This window comes from Otolemur garnettii, unplaced genomic scaffold (genome assembly GCF_000181295.1).
Source record: "Otolemur garnettii isolate 467f Iridium unplaced genomic scaffold, OtoGar3 scaffold00031, whole genome shotgun sequence".
In the NCBI taxonomy this organism is placed as follows: domain Eukaryota; kingdom Metazoa; phylum Chordata; class Mammalia; order Primates; family Galagidae; genus Otolemur; species Otolemur garnettii.
Window position 1 is genome coordinate 1,687,516 of NW_003852426.1, and position 20,023 is coordinate 1,707,538.

Genomic DNA, 20,023 nt, shown 5'->3' on the forward strand with positions numbered 1-20,023 from the left:
ACTACCACTGGATCCAGCAGTCTCATGGTTGGGTATCTGCTCAAAGGAAAATAAACCATTATAACAAACAGATGCCTGCACTTGTTAAGTTTATCACAGCAGTGTCCAGAATAAAAGAAACATGGCTAATTTTCTTCTTTTTTGAAATTTGTTTTTAGAGACATTTCTCAGCATCTTACTCAAGCTGGTCTTGACTCCTGGCCTCAAGTGATCTCACCTTGGCCTCCCAAGTCCATGGGATTACACTATGCCTGGCTGATTCTCTGTGATTTCTGATGAGGAGCTGGAGAGGTCCTAGAGTATGTAGGTCTTAATAGAATTAGGGACTGAATGGAGTCAGGAAAAAGTCTGCATTGACTGAGAGGCACCTACGTGTGAAATAAGGTCTCACTCAGACCTTTCACCAGAGCACTGGGCTCTATGCTGACTCCTTCTTCCCATTGCTGTATTTGTCCTGCAATAACTGGAGCTAGAAGAGAAGAAATCTTTACACATACAGACAAATACATGCAGTTAGGAAACTGGGACATGATCAGGGAGTGGGAGGGACCCTTGTCTTTTTCCATGGTAGATGTGGGGCTTTCTGTCATGTATGTCCTGATGTCCCAGGTGCAGAACAGAAACCTCCCTGCTTTCAGCTGAGTGACTGACAGTGGAAGTTGGAATTAAGAGAATTAGTGGCAGCTTCTCTCTCCATCCCCTAGTCCAGCAAATGTAAGGCAAGGGGTTAGGGCTCTGTCACCTTGTTCTCACCATGCATTTTTCTTCCCTAATCAAGAAAAAAAACCATATGTTTAAAAATTGAGGGCTGCAATTCTTGTGGCCTCCAGAAAACTGGACATGTGCTTGTCATCGCTCACTTGCTGTGACCTCAGGAGAATCTCTCTATGCCTGGGTCCTTTTGTATTCATCTGTGAATCATGGGTAAACACAAATATTTTAGCAACCTTACTGAAATGCTTTGAGGATAAGGGGTCCATGGAGAGGGAAAAGTCAAAGTGATGACATTTCCTCCTAAGCTAGGCTTTTTGGGGACATGCCCTTTAATAAGTAGAAGAAAACAAGTAATTCCTGTAAAGCCCTGGCTAAAAACCCCTTTAGATAGTGATTATGATGACTTATCTTTCTATAAAATCAGGGGCAAAGTTGTTCTTTCAGTATGAAATAAGTTGAATATAGCTTGTGATTATATGTCAGATTGGGTCCACAAGCTTTGCTGAGGAAGATTGAAAAGGAATGGGAACATCTCTACTTTCAATACAATAATCCTAAATTATGTACAGCTAATAGCAGTGCAAAATCTATAAAGCAAAAATAAGAACTAAATGTAGAAAATAACCTATTATGATCAAAATTACAAATTTGAACACACCTCTTCCAGCATCTAATAGAAAAATAAGTAAGTTTTTTTTTACATTTTAGCACACTATTAGCCAACATGGTTAATTGTCTGTCATCTATAGAACTCTACATACAAGACCACAGAATATGCAAAGTCCTCAAGTGCACATTGTACAATTCAAAAATAGTCCTATGTTGGGACGTGAAACAAGACTGATCAAACTGCAAAGCAATAAGGAAATAATCTAATTTTATAAAAGCACTAAAAATGAACAGTAGAAAAAATCCAAAAGTTTAGAAATTAATCAATATACTTCCAAATAACTCAGAGGTCAAAGATGAAACCACAATGAAAATTAGAAAATATTTTGAGTGGAATAAGAGGTAAATTAAAACATTTCAAAACTTGTGAGATGAAGTTAAAGCTAGCCTTAAGTTTTATAACCTCAAAGTGCATAAATATTCTAAGATAGAAAAATGCCAAGAAATTAAATATAAAAGCACAGAAGGAAACAACAAAGATATAAGCAAATCTATTTGAATAGGAGGGAGGATTACAAAGCCCTAGGTTGGTTCTTAGAAAAGACAATAGAAGTGGGCCGTGTGCAGTGGCTCATGCCTGCAACCCTAGCAATCTGGGAGGTCAAGGCACGAGGATCCCTTGACCTCAGGAGTTTGAGATCAGCCTGAGCAAGAGGAAGATCATCTCCACTAAAAAGAGAAAAATTAGAGGGGCGTTGTGGTGGGCACCTGTATTCCCAGCTACTCAGGAGGCTGAGGCAGGAAGGGTGGCTTAAACCCAGGAGTTTGAGGTTGCTGTGGGCTAGGCTGACACCATGGCAAAGGAGTGAGACTCTGTCTCCAAATAAAAATAAAAATAATAAATAATAAATGAATAAAGAAAGAAAGAAAGAAGCATGTGAAAGGTACCTGCCTCATCGGAATGCATGTGGGTAGAGCAGGAAACTGTGCCAGAATATCAACTGTGATTCGTTAGGTTGCTGGTTCAAATCTGGGTTGAAGATGTTGTGATTATTTCCCTGGACTTTGGTGAAAGGCATATTTTCCTCTTTTAAGAGAAAATCTGCTCAGTATAAAACTAACCTCTCCTTTTCTGGCTCATTAGATTCCAGTAACGCTGCAAAATCAGAAATTTCCCCTAGCACACACACACTACGGACATTCTCTTTGCTTCACAGATTGGCCACCATGCAGTGACAAGGCAGTGAAGAAACCAGAGGGGGATCTGAGATGTGTTCAGAATCAGACGACCTGCTGCTGTCCTCAGCAGCCTCCTTGCCTCTGATTCTGGGGTCCAGGCTAGGAGAATAAGCTGGCAATGAGGAAGATGATTTGTGAGGCACAAGCTGCCTCTAGATATTTAGCTCACTGGCTTGGCTGCAGGGGTAATGATGGCATTTCCTTATTCTCTCATTCATCAGCAAAAGCCACCACATGGGGCCTGAAGGTATGCAATACATGTAGGGTTAAGATGCTCAGAAAGAGTGCTCAACCCATGACAGCTGCCCAGACCCCAGGGATGGAACTGTTTTTCTGGTAATTACCTATATACCTACTGATGGCCACTGTTATCTTAAATAACCATTGCATGCAAAGTGCTGCTGGACAGGCCCTGGCAGGGCTGGATGTGCCTGTGTGCTGCCATCTGGAGTTGTTTATTCACGGACAGGGTCTTCTTTGAGACCAACCTGAGCAAGACTGAGACCCTGTCTCTAAAAATAGCCAGGCATTGTGGAGGGCGCCTGTAGTCCCAGCTATTTTTTTTTTTTTTTGAGAAGAGACTCAAGTTGTCACTCTGGATAGAGTGCTGTTGCATCACAGCTCACAGCAAGCTCTTGGGCTTAAGTGATTCTCCCGCCTCAGCCTCCCAAGCAGCTGGGACTTTTTGTCATTGTTTGGCAGGCCTGGGATGGATTCAAACCTGCCAGCTATGGTGTATGTGGCTGGCACTCTAACCACTGAGCTACAGGCACCAAGCCAGTCCCAGCTGTTTGGGAGGCTAGGGCAAGAGAATTGCTTTGAGCCTGAGAGTTTGAAGTTGCTATGAGCTATAAGGCCATGGCACTCTACCAGGGGCATCAATGTGAGACTCTGTCTCAACAACAACAACAAAAATCTAAGGCATGAAATGATAAAAACTCTAGAAGAAAGTCTTAGAAGAAAGTCTGGGGAAAATTCTTAGCTATATTGGCCTGGGGAAGGATTTTATGAAGGAGACCTCTTTGGCAATTAGAGCAACAACAAAAATAAGTAAAGGGAATCAATCAAGCTTAAAAGTTTCTGTACAGTTAAGGACAATAAACAAAGCAAACAGACAACCTACAGAATAGGAGAAGATATTCACATGTCAGAAATCTGACAAAGGGCTGATAGCCGGAATCTACAAAGAACTCAAGCAAAAGAACAAGAAAAGAGCAAATGACCCCATTAATCATCAGGCAAGAGACATGAATAGAACCTTCTCTCAAGAAGACAGACTAATGGCCAAGAAACACATGAAAAAATACCCATTTTTCCTAATCATGAGAGAAATGCAAATCAAAACCACATTGAGATATCACCTCATCCCCATGAGAATAGTCCATATCACAAGTCCCAAAGCTGCAGATGCTAGTGAGGGTGCAGAGAGAAAGGAACACAGATAAAGTGTTAGTAGGATTGCAAACTAATACAGCCTTTTTGGAGAACCCTTAAAGAGCTAGAAGTAAACCCTTAATTCTGCAATCTCATTATTAGGTATTATCCAGAAGAAAAATAGTAATTTGCCATAAGGACATTTATGCTGAAATGTTGATAGTAGCTTGATTCACAATCACAAAGATGTGGAAATGACATCATTGCCCATCAACCCATGAATAGATTAATAAACGGTGGTACATGTATATGATGGAATGTTACTCAACCATTGAAAAAGATGGAAAGTTTATGTCCTTTGTACTCTGTTGGGTGGAGTTGAAGAACATTTTCCATAGTAAGGTATTTCAAGAATAGAAAAGCCAGCATCCTATGTACTCAATACTAATTTGAAACTAATAGATGAACAAATCTATTAGCTTGTATAAGAGAAAAATACAATTCAATTCAGGAAGGGGAGGTTGGTATGCTCCCATCTATCAGGCACAATGTAGGGGTACATGGCACATCCGTTTGGTGAGGGATTTAACTACCTGATTCTGAATATCTTCGGATGCACGGCTTAATTTGTGTTGATTCCTCAAGAGGGGTTGATTTTGGATTCTGTACACTGTAGTTCTTGCTCTTTACTCCTTGTTCATTTGTCTGTTGCTATAGACCACTTTAAGAGCTTTCGGTAGTGACAGTTCAGATTCTTGAGCTCAGGAGTCTGAGACCAGACTGAGCAAATGTGAGACCCTTTCTCTATTTAAAGAATAGAAAAACTAGGTAGACACTGTGGCAGATCCCTGGAGTCCTAGCTACTTGGGAGGCTGAGGTAAGGGGATTCCTTGAACCCAAGAGTTTGAGGTTGTTGTGAGCTAGCCATGCCACCCTACCCAGGGTACAGAGTGAGACTCTATCTCAAAAAAAAAAAAAAAAAAAAAAAGACACAACTAAATCAAGAGATTTATATGAAGGAGTAAAGAAATATGTTCAACATATTGAACCTTTGTCCCTTGTCAACATATCTGGAGTAGTTAAGGACAGTGCCTTAGTGATGGTATGTAAAGGAGATGGACTTGTAAAATCAATAGAAGATGATGCAATTGCCACCTAAAACTCACACTGGATGAAGTATCATTGCATAGTACAATAAGAAAATTTACAGCCAGACACAGTGGCTCACACCTGTAATCCTAGCACTATCAGAGGCTGAGGAGGGTGGATTGCTCAAGCTCAGGACCAGCCTGAGCAAGAGAGAGATCCCATCTATTCTTAAAATGGAAAAATTAGCCAGGCGTGGTGCTCCTCACTTATAGTCCTAGCTACTTGGGACGATGAGTCAAGAGGATTGCTTGAACCCCAGAGTTTGAGGTTGCTGTGAGCTACAATGACTCCATAGCACTCTACTCAGGGTGACAGAGTGAGAGTTGGTCTCAAAAAAAAAAAAAAAAAAAAAAAGGAAAGAAAGAAAGAAAGAAAATTTATGCACAAGAGCTTTAAAGTTGGACAATATCACACTTACCATTATTAGGACTGCGAATTTCATGAGGGCCCAGGAATTGCATCATAACCAGTTCCAGCAATTTTTAAAAAATATTGATGCTGACTATGATGACATCATTTACTTTTCTGAAGTAAGACGGCTAAGTCAAGGCTACATATTGAAAAGATTTTATGATTTGTGACATGTTAACAAAGTCACTTATGTTATTAAAATCCAAATTTGTGCCAGAACTTGACAATTAAAACTGGTTTACAGATTTATCACTTTTAGTGGATTTAACCGTTCATTTAAATGAGATAAACATGGGTCTTCAAGGTGAAAACCAACTTATCAGTGCAATGTTTCAAATCAACACAGTCCTGTGAACAGCACAAAATATGCAGCCTTGCTTTTTGATTTCATACAAGAATTTGAAAGCACATTTTAAGATTTCCGGGAAAATAATCAATATTTTGGTGCAATTGTCAGTCAACATAAATAGGTCACCTGTCAAATTTCAAATGGAATGCAAAGGCCTGCAATCTCACATTCAACTTAAAAAAATGTAATCATATTTCTTTATTGGAGTTTTATAGGTCCTAAATCCCTGGAGACAAATATCCCTTGCTTGCAGGCACACCTTATTCCTGCCATTGCTTTTTAGCAGCACCTATATTTGTGAGCGACTATTTTCAGGAATGAAGCACAGTAAGAGTAAAGTTAGAACCAAAACATCTGATAAGCACCTTGAAAACTCATTGATATTGGTTCTATGGAACTAGATTCTCAAATGCAACATCAGGTATCCCACTAGTTTTATGGTGTCCACTTTTGTTTACTGTTATAATAAAAATATATTTAAAAAACATTTTATTACTTAGACATGTACATTTCTACATTAGTGATTCAAAACTTGGGACCTGCTTGACTATTTTAAATGACTCTCTGAATGGGACCACTGTGTAATTAGGGTTATTATGCCAGGACTTTTTTTCTTATCTGTGATGGTGGATATCATGAAAATTATGCACAGATCTCTTTTTTTGCTCATCAGCTTTCCCTAGTATGTGTGTATTTAATATGTGGCCCAAGACAACTCTTCTTCTTTTATTGTGGTCCAGAGAAGCCAAAAGATTAGACACCCCTGTCTTAAATAACTTGTAATGTTATGCAGATCTACGAGGTGTGTTGTTATCCCTCATGGATTTACAGACTTATATTTCAGTTTGTCATGTCTGGTTTTCTACTATTACCACCATCAGAGGGGAATCTATCATCTTTCTTTCCAAATTACTAGGTGGAACATCCAGGACTTACAACTGGAGCAAAACCATCTTAATTCTCACTGAGATAGTGAAAAGCCAAAGACCATACAGGTGTGTTTGTAGTTCATCCTCCACATTCATTCTGCCTGACCCACTTTTCCTATTTTATTACTTTTTAATTTCAACATGTAAACAGAGTGTAAATGTTTTTAGTTACATGGATGGATTCTGTAATGCTTGAGTCACAGCTATAAGTGTGCCCATCACCCACATCATCTTCATTTTACCCACTGAGTGGGTTTTTACCTCTCCCCTTCTTCCTCTCCCCCATGCTTAATCTTCTGAGTTTTACATCCCCCATGCACATGTGTGCCCATCAGTTACTTTCAGTTTAATAGTGAGCACATGTAGTGTTTATTTTTTCATTCTTTAGACACTTCACTTAGGAAAATTGTCTCCAGTTCCATCCAAATTGTTGCAAAAGGCATTGAATCCTCCATTTGACAGGGGAGTAGTAGGTCATAGTATACATATATCACATTTTGTTAATCTGCTCATGAATTGATAGGCATATCTTTGCAATTGTGAATTGTGCTACAATAAACATTTGAGGGCAAGTGTCTTTTTGAGAAAACAACTTGTTTTCTTTTGAAAAGATGCCCAATAGTGGGTTCTGACCTACATTATATTTTTATAACTTCTTCTGACCCACTTTTAAATATATCCATTGTGGACCCACCTGGCTGGATCTTGAGTTCGGAGTATTAGATATAGATCTGGATATGTTAAGACAGGGATACATAGGGTTCTACTCAAGAATGTCTGTCTAGATGTATCTAATAAATTTTGCATCTGTGTATGATTTTTTAAAATTACTGCACTCCCAAAGGATGCAGGCAAATAATAATTTTGAAAATAGATCCAAATAAGAATTCTCTTCAGGCTCGGTGCCTATAGCACAGTGGTTACAGCGCCAGCCCTATACACTGAGGCTTGAGGGTTCAAACCTGGCCCAGGCCAGGTGAACATCAATAACAACTGCAACAAAAAATGTAGCTGGGCGTAGTGGTGGGTGCCATAGCCCCCGCTACTTGGGAGGCTGAGGGAAGAGAATCGCTTAAGCCCAAGCATTTGAGGTTGCTGTGAGCTGTGATGCCATAGCACTCTACCGAGGGTGACAAAGTGAGACTCTGTCTCAAAAAAAAAAAAAAAAGAAAGAAAAAAGAATTCTCTTCAAACCTCTTCCCACAATGAGAAATAAAGAATTAAATTGGCGGGGGGCCATGTCCTAGTTATAGGAAGGTATAGTTTCCAAAGAGATTAAGTAATCAAAATTCAGAATGTACTGAGCAATGATAAAATAAGATTCTCCATCTTACAGTAAAGGAATAACTATGACATTCAGAACCATAGAGGCAGATGAGTTCACATTTTAGAGTCAGAGTAGAATTGGAATAAACATATTTTAATGAACTTGGTGCAAAATTGGAAAATAAAACTATACTTTTACTATCTCAACCTATACTGAACATGTCTTTTGTTGTTGTTGTTGTTGTTTGTTTGTTTGTTTTTAGACAGAGCCTCACTTTGTCACTCTTGGTAGAGTTCTGTGGCATCATAGATCACAGCAACATAAAAGTCTTGAGCTTAAGTGATCCTCTTGCCTCAGCTTTCTGAGTAACTGGGACTACAGACACCTACCACAATATCTGTCTATTTTTAGAAACAGGGTCTCCCTCTTGCTCAGGCTGGTCTTGAACTCCAAAGCTCAGTCAATCCATCTCCCAAAGTGCTAGGATTATAGGCATGAACCACCATTCCCTGCCCTTCGTGCCTTAGATTTAAATCTTTTGTCCAGCATGAGTAAATTGTTGTAAGCAGTGAAAGGTGTGGCTCTACTTTCAATCTTTTACATGTGCCTAACTAGTTATCTAAGCCCTCCTTTGCACCCTTTTCAGGCCTCCCACCCTGTTTATCTTTTTTTGCTCCTGGTGTCCTAGGCTGTCTCACTGTGCCATCATGATATTGTTTCTGGGCTGGAGAATCCAGAGGGAGACTTTTCTCCACTAATTTACTGACAGAAGCTTAGGGGAGATATCTCTAATCTGCCATCTTATACCTTCTCTCAAGTTTGTGAACCTAATTTTCAAACCTCATATAAACAACTTTACATGTACACTAGAAATATTTGGCTTCCATTGTTTGCTCCAAGAAGTGAGTGAGAAATCAGACTGGGGAACAGTGTCTGAGCACAGCATTCAGAGATGTTCTTTGTGCAGAGCTGAGAGTCACTTCTAGGATCCTCTCTGGCCCTACCTGACAGTAGAGAGAATGACGCAAATCTCTCAACATCACATCTCACAATTAATGATATAGGTTCTCCTTTTTCTTTCTGAAGGATAAAAGGATGTTTAATAAGGGAAAACTCTGGGAACTCTCTGATCACTGGTTTCAGGGCTTCCCAGTCTGGCTGAGCACTAGGATTGTTGGTGGTGCTTAGAAAATACGCAGGCCTCTCCCCAGAACCACTCTCAGAGTATTATGCACAAGACCAAGCACTCACTTATTTGACAAGCCCTGTGCGTGAGGCTGATCCCCAGGATCTAGGGATCCTGGTCTACAATCTTGCTACTAAATTGTGATTTGAAGACCAGCAGTATCAGCACCACCCTTGCCATGAACCCAGAGTCTCATGGTCAACTCCTGTTTGTGTGTCAGCTTCAAGTTCTGGTAATTCCTACACAGTAAAGCCTGGGACTCTGTGGTCTACGTGCCTTCTGGATGTGGTGTTAGAACTATAGTCTGCTCTAGGCATGTGGTTGGATCTCATCCTCAATCCTGGAGGCCCAAGGTTCATCCTTGTCCACATTCTCTTCTACAGCCCATCACTCTTGTGTGCCCTCATTCACACTCAAGGCTTTAAATATTAATTATGTGGTGTCACCCTCCAAATTTATTTTCCAGCCCAGATAGTTCTCCTAAACTTCAGACATCTGTCCAGCTGCCTCCCCAGCTCCTTTCTTCCACTCCTAGTGGACACCTCCTCTACTGAATGTCTTGGATGCCCCTTCCTCAAACACACCCCCACCAGAGATGTCCCCATCTCCATGATGGCAATGCCATCCTTCTACTCACACAGCCTACAGCTGTGGGTATCTTCCTGTACTCCTCTTTCTCACACCCCAGATGCATTAGACGATGCTGTAAAGTCCATCTTGAAAATGTATTTAGAACCCATCATTTATCTCCATTCCCACTGCTCACACCAGCATCTATAGTCTGGATCCTGCCCTCCTTCCTTGATGTTTCCCTGATGCTCCCTTGTCCCCTGCCTCTCACTCAGTTCAGTTCTCAGCATAGCAGCCAGAGACCCTGTTAAGAGAGAAGTCCTACCATGTCCCTCTTCTGCTCAAAACTGCCCTCTTAACTCCCCATCTCATTCAGAGCAAAGGTCACACCCTTTCCAAACCCTCCACTCCTACATGTTCCAGCCTCATCTCAGACCTGACTCTCTGTCCAGCCCTCCTGGCCTCCAGTTCTTCCCAGAACACAGACACCTTCCTGCTCCAGTGCCATTGTGGAAGAAGATACCCCCTATCTTGAAAGAACTTCCCCAGACATCCTCATCAATAATTTATCATGTCCTTCAAATCTTTCTTCAAAGATCACCTTTGCAACAAGTCCCACCCTGATCGCCCAGCACAATAAGCACCATTCTTGTCCCTACACCCCCACTGGGTCATGTTCCTGGTAGCACTTACCATCATCTAACATAAATACTTTTCTTATTTGCTCTGCTCAAAGAATATAGTCTGTCTCTTCCCACAAGAACACCTGCTCCACAAAATTTTACTTGAATGATGTTTCCTAGGTATACCAACAGTCTATCCTGAATCTGGTAGACAAACCTCTCACACTGACATCAATGCTGCCTGAGCTTTTCTCCCCAGTGCTGTGTGTGCCCTCCCTTACCCTCCCTTCCACGCTGACCCTCCTGCACTCTGCAGCACACAGTGCTATTTCTCTCCTCATGAAGAACAATCCTTGCCTATGGGTCCAATTTTGCAAACAAGTATAAACTAACTTAGAGCCTGATTTAGAAATCTATGAGTTTGGAATGGAGTTGGCACTAAGATTACTAGAACAACTAAGGACAGGTAGGGGGCAGGGGAGCAGAGCAGAAGAGGAAATTTACATGAGATGGGAAGTGATGGGATCCATTCTCTCTGTTAATTCCAGAATCGGGTTCCTTTAAAAACATTGAGTGCAGCCATGTGGATAGAACTGGAAGACTTTATATTAAGTGTAATAAGCTGGGCATAGAAAGACAAAAGTTGTGCGTTCTGTCACGTGAGAGCTAAAAACACTGATTTCATAGAGGTAGCAAACAGAATGGAGGATACCATCCTGGGAAGGTAACCTGGCTGGGAAGGGTAGTGTGGAGGGGGAAACAAAGGGGATTGGTTAATGAATACAAAAACACAGTTAGATGCAAGAAATGAGACTCAGTATTCAGTAGCACAAAAAAGTGACAATTGTTAATAGCTTGGATGTGGTGGCTTCTGCCTGTGGCAGAATCGCTTTAGGCCATGAGTTCAAGACCATCCTGGGCAATAGTGTAGTGACTATCACTACAAACTAGTTTTTAAAAAATTAGCTGGGCATGGTGTCAACATCTGTAATCTAAGCTACTCAGAGGGTGAGGCAGGAGGAATATCTGAGCCCAGGAGTTTGAGGCTGCAGTGACCTAGGATGATGCCACTGCACTCTAGTCCACACAACATGGTGAGACTCTCTCACAAAAACCACATTTTAAAAAATACAATGATCTATTGTATGTTTCAAAATAATGAGAAGATTTAGTTTAATTAATTTAGAATGTTCTCTACAGAAACAAATGAAAAATGTTTGAGGTGATGGATATCCTAATTACTGAGATTTGATCATTACACATTGTATCCTTGTATCAAAATATCACATGTACCCCACAATTATAGACAACCATTCTGTATCCACAAAAATTAAAAATAAATTTAAAATAAAATAAAAATGCTGGGGAAAAGATAGAAAATGCCATCTAGGAAAGAACCCTAGAAGGAGGAAAAGAGCTGGACAGTGTGAAAATTCTATGTCTTGGTATCAAAGAGACTCCCATGTTCAGGGTCCATCCGGGGCCATGTGTCAGCTCCTGTGATTGCAGGTCCTGCTGGGACAGGGTTCTACTGAAGGGGCATGGACAGTGGAACAGTGAGGATGACCCTGCCAAGGAGTGACCACATAAAGCCCATGATAGACTGAGCACCAACTGGGCACAGGCCCTGTCCACACTTGGCTCCTCCAGCTTTCTCCTGCCCCCACCTGCAAAAGACTCAGCACAGCAAACACAACAGATTCTGGAAGGTTCTCAGGTCTTCCCATGGGAAGAATTTGAGGAAAAAAATTTATATTCAAATTCTTATTTGCATTAGGGAAGCATCTCAGTGCACTACAAAGTTGAGACAGGGATAGAGACCTCCCAGCCCTACCACTCTGTAACAAGAAAGCTAATTGGGAAGGGACACAGGTCAGTGTGGGAGAAGGCGTCACAGTAGACATGGCAGTATGTTGGCCTCCCCGCCTTCTCACATTAGGCAAAGAGGGATGCAGAGTCATTCAGAAGCATTTGCAGAAAGAGAAGTCAGAGGCTTGAAGTCACAAAGGGGAGGTATGAACACTTAGTCCCACACAAGGCAGCTGTCTCAGTCTATAAAAAAATAAGGAACAAATTCAGGTTTGTCACAGCAATTGGGACACTGAACAACCCACCACACATTCAAAATGTCCCACCTATGAATCCCCATAGCCCACCTGTGTCCCCCTGTCCCAATCCACCCTTATATTACACTCCCAGGGTCTCACCTTTATAAGTTGTGAGAGACACGTTGGATCCCTGGGCACTGTCACTGCCTGGAGTTGAACAAAACAGATCCTGGTCAGAGCCCACAGAAGATGTGGCTAAAGGAGGAATTATGTGGCTGGGAGCTCCACCATGGACTTCTGCCTACACTATCCCAAAGGCCTCACAGAGCACCACCCTCCATACTTACTTTCAGCCTGAGTGTAGCTCCCTCCTTTTCCACCTATGAGAAGAAAATGCCCTGTGAGAGGTCTGGGAGCAGGCAGGGCCATGAGGTCCTAGCAGAACCCCCTAGTCTTGGATCCCAGAGAAGTTTCTAGAACTGTGACTGAAGAGCCAGGGCAGGTTCAGGAATCACAGGGGAAGGAAAGAGTGGATCAACTGCCCTCCTGGAGGTCTGTCCTGAGCCAGGTCCTTTCTCTCTGACCAGTGACTGTGGGGATCAGGTCTCCATCGCCACAATCATCACATTAAAACTCTGTCCTTCATTTTCACATGTGTTATACAAAAGAGTAAGTGTTGGCACCCAGGATCTTGAGCTGGCTAAGCAGGTGTGTGTGGATGAAACTTCCCAGTAATGGGAGGAGGCACCCTGCTACCTGGGGTTGAAACCTCAGTGGGACAAGAAAATGTAGACCCTGCCACTCCCCCTTTCCCTACCTGAGCTCTTCCTCCTCCACATCACAGCAGCAACCACAGCTCCGGTGAGCACAGTTCCAAGGAGAACCAGGCCAGCAATGATGCCCACCATGGAGATGCTGGGCTGGGAAGACTCTGGGAAAGGACAGGAAGGTGAAGGGCCTGACCCCAGACCTCAGCCCTGAACTTGCTGAAAGGCTCTAGAAGGGCCCCTGCTTTTCTTGAGAAGAGACATGACATTCCCACTCCCTTTCTTACCCCATCTCAGGGTGAGGGGCTCCAGCAGCCCCTCATGCTGCACATGGCACGTGTATCTCTGCTCCTCTCCAGAAGGCACCACCACAGCAGCCCACTTCTGGAAGGTTCTGTTGTCCCCGGAAGGCCTGGTCTCTATAAGCTCCGTGTCCTGAGTCTGATCCTCCCCATCCCGCTGCCAGGTCAGTGTGATCTCCGCAGGGTAGAAGCCCAGGGCCCAGCACCTCAGGGTGGCCTCACTGTCAGAGGTGGGGTGGTGGGTCACACGAGTCTTTGGGGGATCTGAGGGGAAGAGTCATAAAATTCAGGCACTTTGCATCCCTGAAGCAGCACTCCACCAGCGCTCATGTGACATCCTGAGAATATTCAGGACAACAGGGACGTGAAAGAGAATGAGAAACCGAGACACCAGCCTAGACCCAGGGGTCTAGTATGATGTCCTCTTCCTTGAAACTTCCAGTCTCTGAGTAGGAGAACAGGGTCCTGACCTGAGTGGAGTCTGAGTGACTGGAAGGGCTGGAATCAGACCTCCAAACACACTGAGTGGGGCAGAGGACAAGACCTGAGAGAAAAACTGCCGCATGATCGGGGAAAATCAATGATCGGTATTTCAAGGACTATCTGTCCCTCTGTTTCCCCGGGAGACTTCTTTCCTTAACTGTCCCGGAGGGAGGACAGGGGCTCAGAGTCACTGTCTAGTACAGGATTTGGACACTCAGGGGGCGTCTTCCTGCTCTGGACCAGAGGGAGGGCGATATTCTAGGGTCGGGCCCATTTTCCTCCCCTTCTTGTGGACTGGGAGCAGGGAGACCTACAGGAGATGAGGGACGCGCCCCGCGCCACTCGTACCCGCGCGCTGCAGCGTGTCCTTCCCGTATTCCAGGTGTCTGCGGAGCGACTCCACGCACCTGCCCTCCAGGTAGACCCTCCAGTGTTCCGCATAACGCTCCGCCGCACCCTCTGCCTCCCACTTGAGCTGAGTGATCTGAGCCGTCTTGTCCGCCGCGGTCCAGGAGCGCAGGTCCTGGTTCAGGGCCCTGTAGTCCGCGCCGTCGTAGGCGTCCTGATAGTACCCGCGGAGGAGGCGCCGGTCCGGCCCCACGTCGCAGCCGTACATCCTCTGGTAGGTGTGAGACCCTGGCCCCGCCCCCGCAGTCAGCCGCGCCCAGCCCCGACCACCCCGCGGGGATTTTGTCCCAAACTGAAAACTGGGTGAAAGTGCCCGCGGGTCCTTCCCAGCTCGAAGGTCTCAGGGGGTCCCGCAGCCTTGGGGTGACTCCAGGACCCAGACGACGCGGCTGGTATGTGGGTGTATGTGGGGGTCGTGACCTGTGACCCGGCCTCGGGGTCTCTCACCGCCCTCGCTCTGGTTGTAGTAGCCGCGCAGGATGTCCGGGCACACTCGCTCAATCTGTGCAAGGTCCTTGATGCGCTGCGTCTCCTCCTCCCAATACACCGGCCCCTCCCGCTCCGCCCACGGCGCCCGCGGCTCCATCCTCAGATTCTCCGTGTCGCTGTCGAACCGCACGAACTGCGTGTCGTCCACGTAGCCGACAGCGATGTACCGGGGCGCCCCGCGGCCGGGTCGGGACACGGCGGTGGAGAAATACCGCAGGGAGTGGGAGCCTGGGGGCGGGTAGAGGCTGAGACTCGGCGCGCCCCTCCTCCTGGTGTGGCTCCCCGGTCCTGCGTTCCCGCCGGAGGATCATCTCACACACCCCCTCCCGGCTGAGGCCGTTTCCCTCCCGACCCCGCACACACCTGCCCAGGTCTGGGTCAAGACTAGGGCCACCGACAGCAGCAGGAGGAGGGGTCCGGACGCCGTGACCCGCATCCTCTGAGTCTGAGGAGACGTTGAGTCAGGATAGCTCTGCAGAGATTTAATAATCGGGAACTGTGGCGACGCTGATTGGTTTTCCAGAAACCCAGACCCAATGGAAATGAGAACTGTTGGTACGTCACAGTATCCAGGAAGAAAGACCTGACAGCGATTGGGAGGAAAAGCTAATAGTTAGCGAGACCGCGAATCCCTAGCGCTGAGCTCCGTACCCTCGACACCGCCCGGGGGACTGAGATCCCTGAGATTCCACGCCCAGAAGCTGGAACTTTCCCCTAACCCTTCTCCTGCACCAAGCTCTGTTCCTCATACTGTCTCCTCAGTCCTGACCCAGGAGCTGTCTGATCCCCAGGCTGGGTCCAGCCCCTACCCTTTCTTTTCCACCCTGAATCCTGTCATTGAACTAGACGCCAGCTTCCTGCTCCTTTCCTCCGACTTGGACTCTTTTAGAAGAAAGCTCACCCCTAGGGTACCTGACGCCAGAGTGAATTCGCCCTGCGACTGGAGGTGTACAGATGGTGATTTTCTCTATAAACCTGGAGAAGTTGTGTCTGAATACACCTGATAGAGACTCTCATAGAGATCAATTTCCTTCTTGCTTATTAGCTAGAATAGGTAGCACAATCTTGGTAACCCCGGAATGGTCAGGAATCTAATCTGTAACAGAAGTGATGTTGGCCTCTTGATAGATTAATGTGTCTGAACTCATTACAGTTAGACTCACCAAGTTTTACTTTTCTGGACTATGTATCTTGGACTCTGCGTTGTTGTATTTTAAAATTATCTTCATTCCATAGCCTTAGTCTGTACTTGTGAGTTCAAGACATCTCATTCATACAAAGAAACACAACTTGTTACTGTGCTTTTCAGCCAGGAGTTGTAGGACTTTAATCATTTCAAAGCTGCACGTGCTCAGTCAAAATCCCCTTCTCTAGTGCTCAGGCACTGCCTGTTTTTATGAATTATTCACATCTGAGCCGTGTGCATATTTTGGAGGGACATTTTGATGTCCTGATCACATTAGGAGGCAATCAGCTCTTAGGCATCCCCACAAATATGTTAATTACCAAATGCAAAGAGCACCCTGCTGGGCTCTGTATTAAAAAATCTATAAAACACTGTATGTAAATCTGAGAATTCAGCTGATTCTATGATGTCCCCCAATAACCACCCCCCTGGTTATTCACCTTCCATCAGGTTCAGTCAACACTAAAGCACATGCTGCTATGAAGAGATTTGCAGATATAATTAAAGTCACAAATCAATTGACTTTAAGATGGTGATTATCCTGGAAGGAAATGTCCTAATCAGATGAATTCTTAAAAGACTGGGTTCTTCCTGAGCACCAGATTGACAGGAAGAAAGGGACTCAGTGTGAGACCCTTAACAACTCTTTCCCTCTGCTCCTGTTCCTCACCTCCTGCTTCTCCAGCCCTTCCCTCTGTCCCTCTCACCCCTCAGACCCTTTCTCCCCTTAGTCTCATCACCTCTCACTCCTGCAATGTGGTGCTAGCCTTGTCCCCTCACCTACTGCCCAGAACTGTTCTCCCCCACAGTGGTCAACAGACTGGTGCTGAGAGTTAGATTCTGTCATTTTTTCAGTTAAAATGCTCCAATAGGTTCATCTCATTCTTGTAAAGCCTCTGGAAAATAAAGCACATGAGCACAGGGGCTTTGGGCTGGTTGGGTCAAAATTGTATCCCCAGCATGGAAAGGCATACCTGGTACATAATAGGACTAAATTAATTATTGTTGGATGAAGGAATATGGTTACAGTAAAATTGAATCAACTGTAAATCATAGACTTAAACATACTAAAAGAGTTAGAAGATACTTTCTTTCTTGCAAGCAATTGCATATCAGTTTATAAATTCATTCCAGTTAAAAAAAATGTAATATGCCTATCCATTGAGCTTGCATATTAATTTTCTATTTCTATATACTAAATTCCCCCAAATTTATTGTCTTTAAACAAGGGTCATTTATTTGTTTAGTGCTCCTTAGTCAGAAATCCAGGCATGGTTCTCAGTTCAGGGTTTCACAAAGCCATGCCCTCATCTTGAGGTTGGGGTCCTTCCCTATGCTTACATGGAGACTATGGGCAGAATTTGGTTTCTTTCTGGAAGTTGCAGGACTGTGGTCCATCCCTGTTTGATTACCTGTCAGAACTGACAGGGGTTATGGCTGCCCCCAACATTCTTTGCCACAGGAACTCTCCACTTTCAAAGTCCAAAGTCTCACAGAGTCCCTTTCTCTCTGTGAATCTGGTGCTAAGGAAGAACCCAGTCTTTTAAGAATTCATCTGATTAGGACATTTCCTTCCAGGATAATCACCATCTTAAAGTCAACTGATTTGTGACTTTAATTATATCTGCAAATCTCTTCATAGCAGCATGTGCTTTAGTGTTGACTAAACCTGAGGGAAGGTGAATAACCAGGGGTGGTTATTGGGGGACATCATAGAATCAGCCTACCACGGCCTGGATTTTCCTGTTGAGTTTAATTGGTCACAGTTGGAAATAGAAGTTCAAATGAATAGGTGCTTGTAAGTGGTAATAAGATGTATCCTTTTTAGCCATGGAAATTCTTATATCCTAAAACCAAATGACACATTTAATATTTTATAATTAATGCAGAGCAAAAGAAAATTAAAGTGCAAAAATTCATTCTTGACAGATGAATGGCTAATAAACACATGAAAAACGCTCATCCTCCCTACTGTCAGAGAAATGGAAATCAAAACCACCTTGAGCTATCACCTAACTCTAATGAGAATAGTGAGAATACCCACATCACAAAGTCCCAAAGCTGCAGATGCGGGTATGGGTGTAGAGAAAAGGGAACAATTTTACACTATTGGTGGGTGTGCAAACAAATATAGCCTCTATATGAAGAGGTACAAAGAATCCTTAAAGAACTCAAAATTGACCTTCCATTTGATCCAATTACTAGGTATGTATCAGAAGAAAAAAATGATAATTTTATCATAGGACATTGGCATCACATTAACACAGCTCAATTTGCAATTGCCAACATGTGAAATCAGCCTATGTGCCTGTCAACACATGAATGGATTAATAAACTTGGTATATGTATATCATGGAATAATATTCAGTCATAAAAGATGGAGACTTTACATCTTTTGTATTAACCTGGATAGAGCTGGAAATAATTTTTTTTTTTTTTGAGACATAGTCTCATTCTGTCATCCTGGTTAGAGAGTCGTGGTGTCATAATTCATAGTAACAGACAAGAGGATCACAGCAATCAAGTAATCCTCTTGTCTCAGCCTCCTGAGCAGCTTGGACTACAGGTGCTTGCCACAACTCCCAGCTTGTTTTTTCTATTTTTAGTAGAGATGGGGTCTCGCTTTTGTTCAGGCTGGTCTCAAACTCCTGAGTTTGAGCAATCCAACTGTTTCAGCCTCCCAATGTGCTAGGATTACAGGTGTGAGCCAATGTGCCTGTCCAGAAATCATTCTCTTTATTAAAGTATCACAAGAAAGGCAAGTATTTAGTTTATTCAATACTAACATGAAGCCAGTAGAGGAACTAATACATGCCCTCACAGGAGAAAAACTGAATTTAATTCAAGTTGGGGAGAAGGGAAAAGAGCAAGAGTTATAGGGGAGGAGGATGGGGGATTGGTGGGGTCTCACTGGGCGCAATGGAAGAATATATGGCACACCTCCTGAGTGAGGACACAATTACAATAGGAACCTTACCGAACAAATGCAAACATTGTTCAAGTACCCTCATATTAATCTGAAATAAAATAATAGTGTATTCTCTGTTTGGAAGTTGTGGTAATTGTCTACTGCTGTGTAACAAATTCCCTAAAACTTCGTACCTCTGAAAACAAATATTTCTTATTTCCCATAGTTACTGATACTCAGGAATCCAGGAGAGTTTTCCCTGAGTTGTTCTACCTCAGGGCCTCTATCAAAGTTAGGTTCCAGTTGTCAGTGAGGGCTGTGTCATCTGACTGCAGCTGGAGAGTCCATGAAATATGGTTTACTCAGGTGGCACCTGTGGCTCAATGAGTAAAGCACCGGCCCCATATACCGAGGGTGGTGGGTTCGAACCCGGCCCTGGCCAAACTGCAACAACAACAACAAAATAGGTGGGCATTGTGGTCAGCGCCTGTAGTCCCAGCTACTCAGGAGGCTGAGGCAAGAGAACCACCTAAGCCCAAGAGCTGGAGGTTGCTGTGAGTTGTGATGCCATAGCACTCTACCAAGGGTGACAAAGTGAAATTATATCTCTAAAAAAGAAAAAAAGAAACATGGTTCACTCATGGCTGTTGAAGAAACCTCACCTCCTTGTTGCCTGGTCCCAGGAGGCCTCAGTTCCTAGCATATAGACTTTCCCATAGGGTTGCTTATGACACAGCATCTGGCTTCTCCAGAGCATGTGATCCAAGAGAAAGGGAAAACCCAGGTGGAAACCACAGTGAGTTTTATGTCCTACTAAGTCACGGGCTATTCCATCTTCATTGCTCTTTCAGTTAGAAGTGAACCATTAAGTCCAGGCCACACTCACAGGGAGGTAACTAAGCTATACCACTGGAAGGGAGGAGGATCAATGGTTTTGCCTGCATGTCAAAAGCAAGTTTACAATGATTGTTTCAGGATTTTTTCTTTTTCTTTCTTTCTTTTTTTTTTTTTT

General features: G+C 43.8%; 1 protein-coding gene across 1 annotated transcript in view; it reads right to left on the reverse strand.

Annotated features, from left to right (window-relative positions):
• Nucleotides 1-12,329: 12,329 nt before the first annotated feature.
• LOC100957517 (patr class I histocompatibility antigen, A-126 alpha chain-like) overlaps nucleotides 12,330-20,023 on the reverse strand; it is a 110,449-nt gene continuing 102,755 nt past the window's right edge. The window contains exons 6-8 of the mRNA XM_012804770.2: nucleotides 12,816-12,848; nucleotides 12,628-12,675; nucleotides 12,330-12,472 (exon numbers count right to left, since the gene is read on the reverse strand). Of these exons, the coding sequence (XP_012660224.1) occupies nucleotides 12,468-12,472; nucleotides 12,628-12,675; nucleotides 12,816-12,848 (86 nt within the window). The 3' untranslated portion in view covers nucleotides 12,330-12,467. The remainder of the gene's footprint in view (nucleotides 12,473-12,627; nucleotides 12,676-12,815; nucleotides 12,849-20,023) is intronic.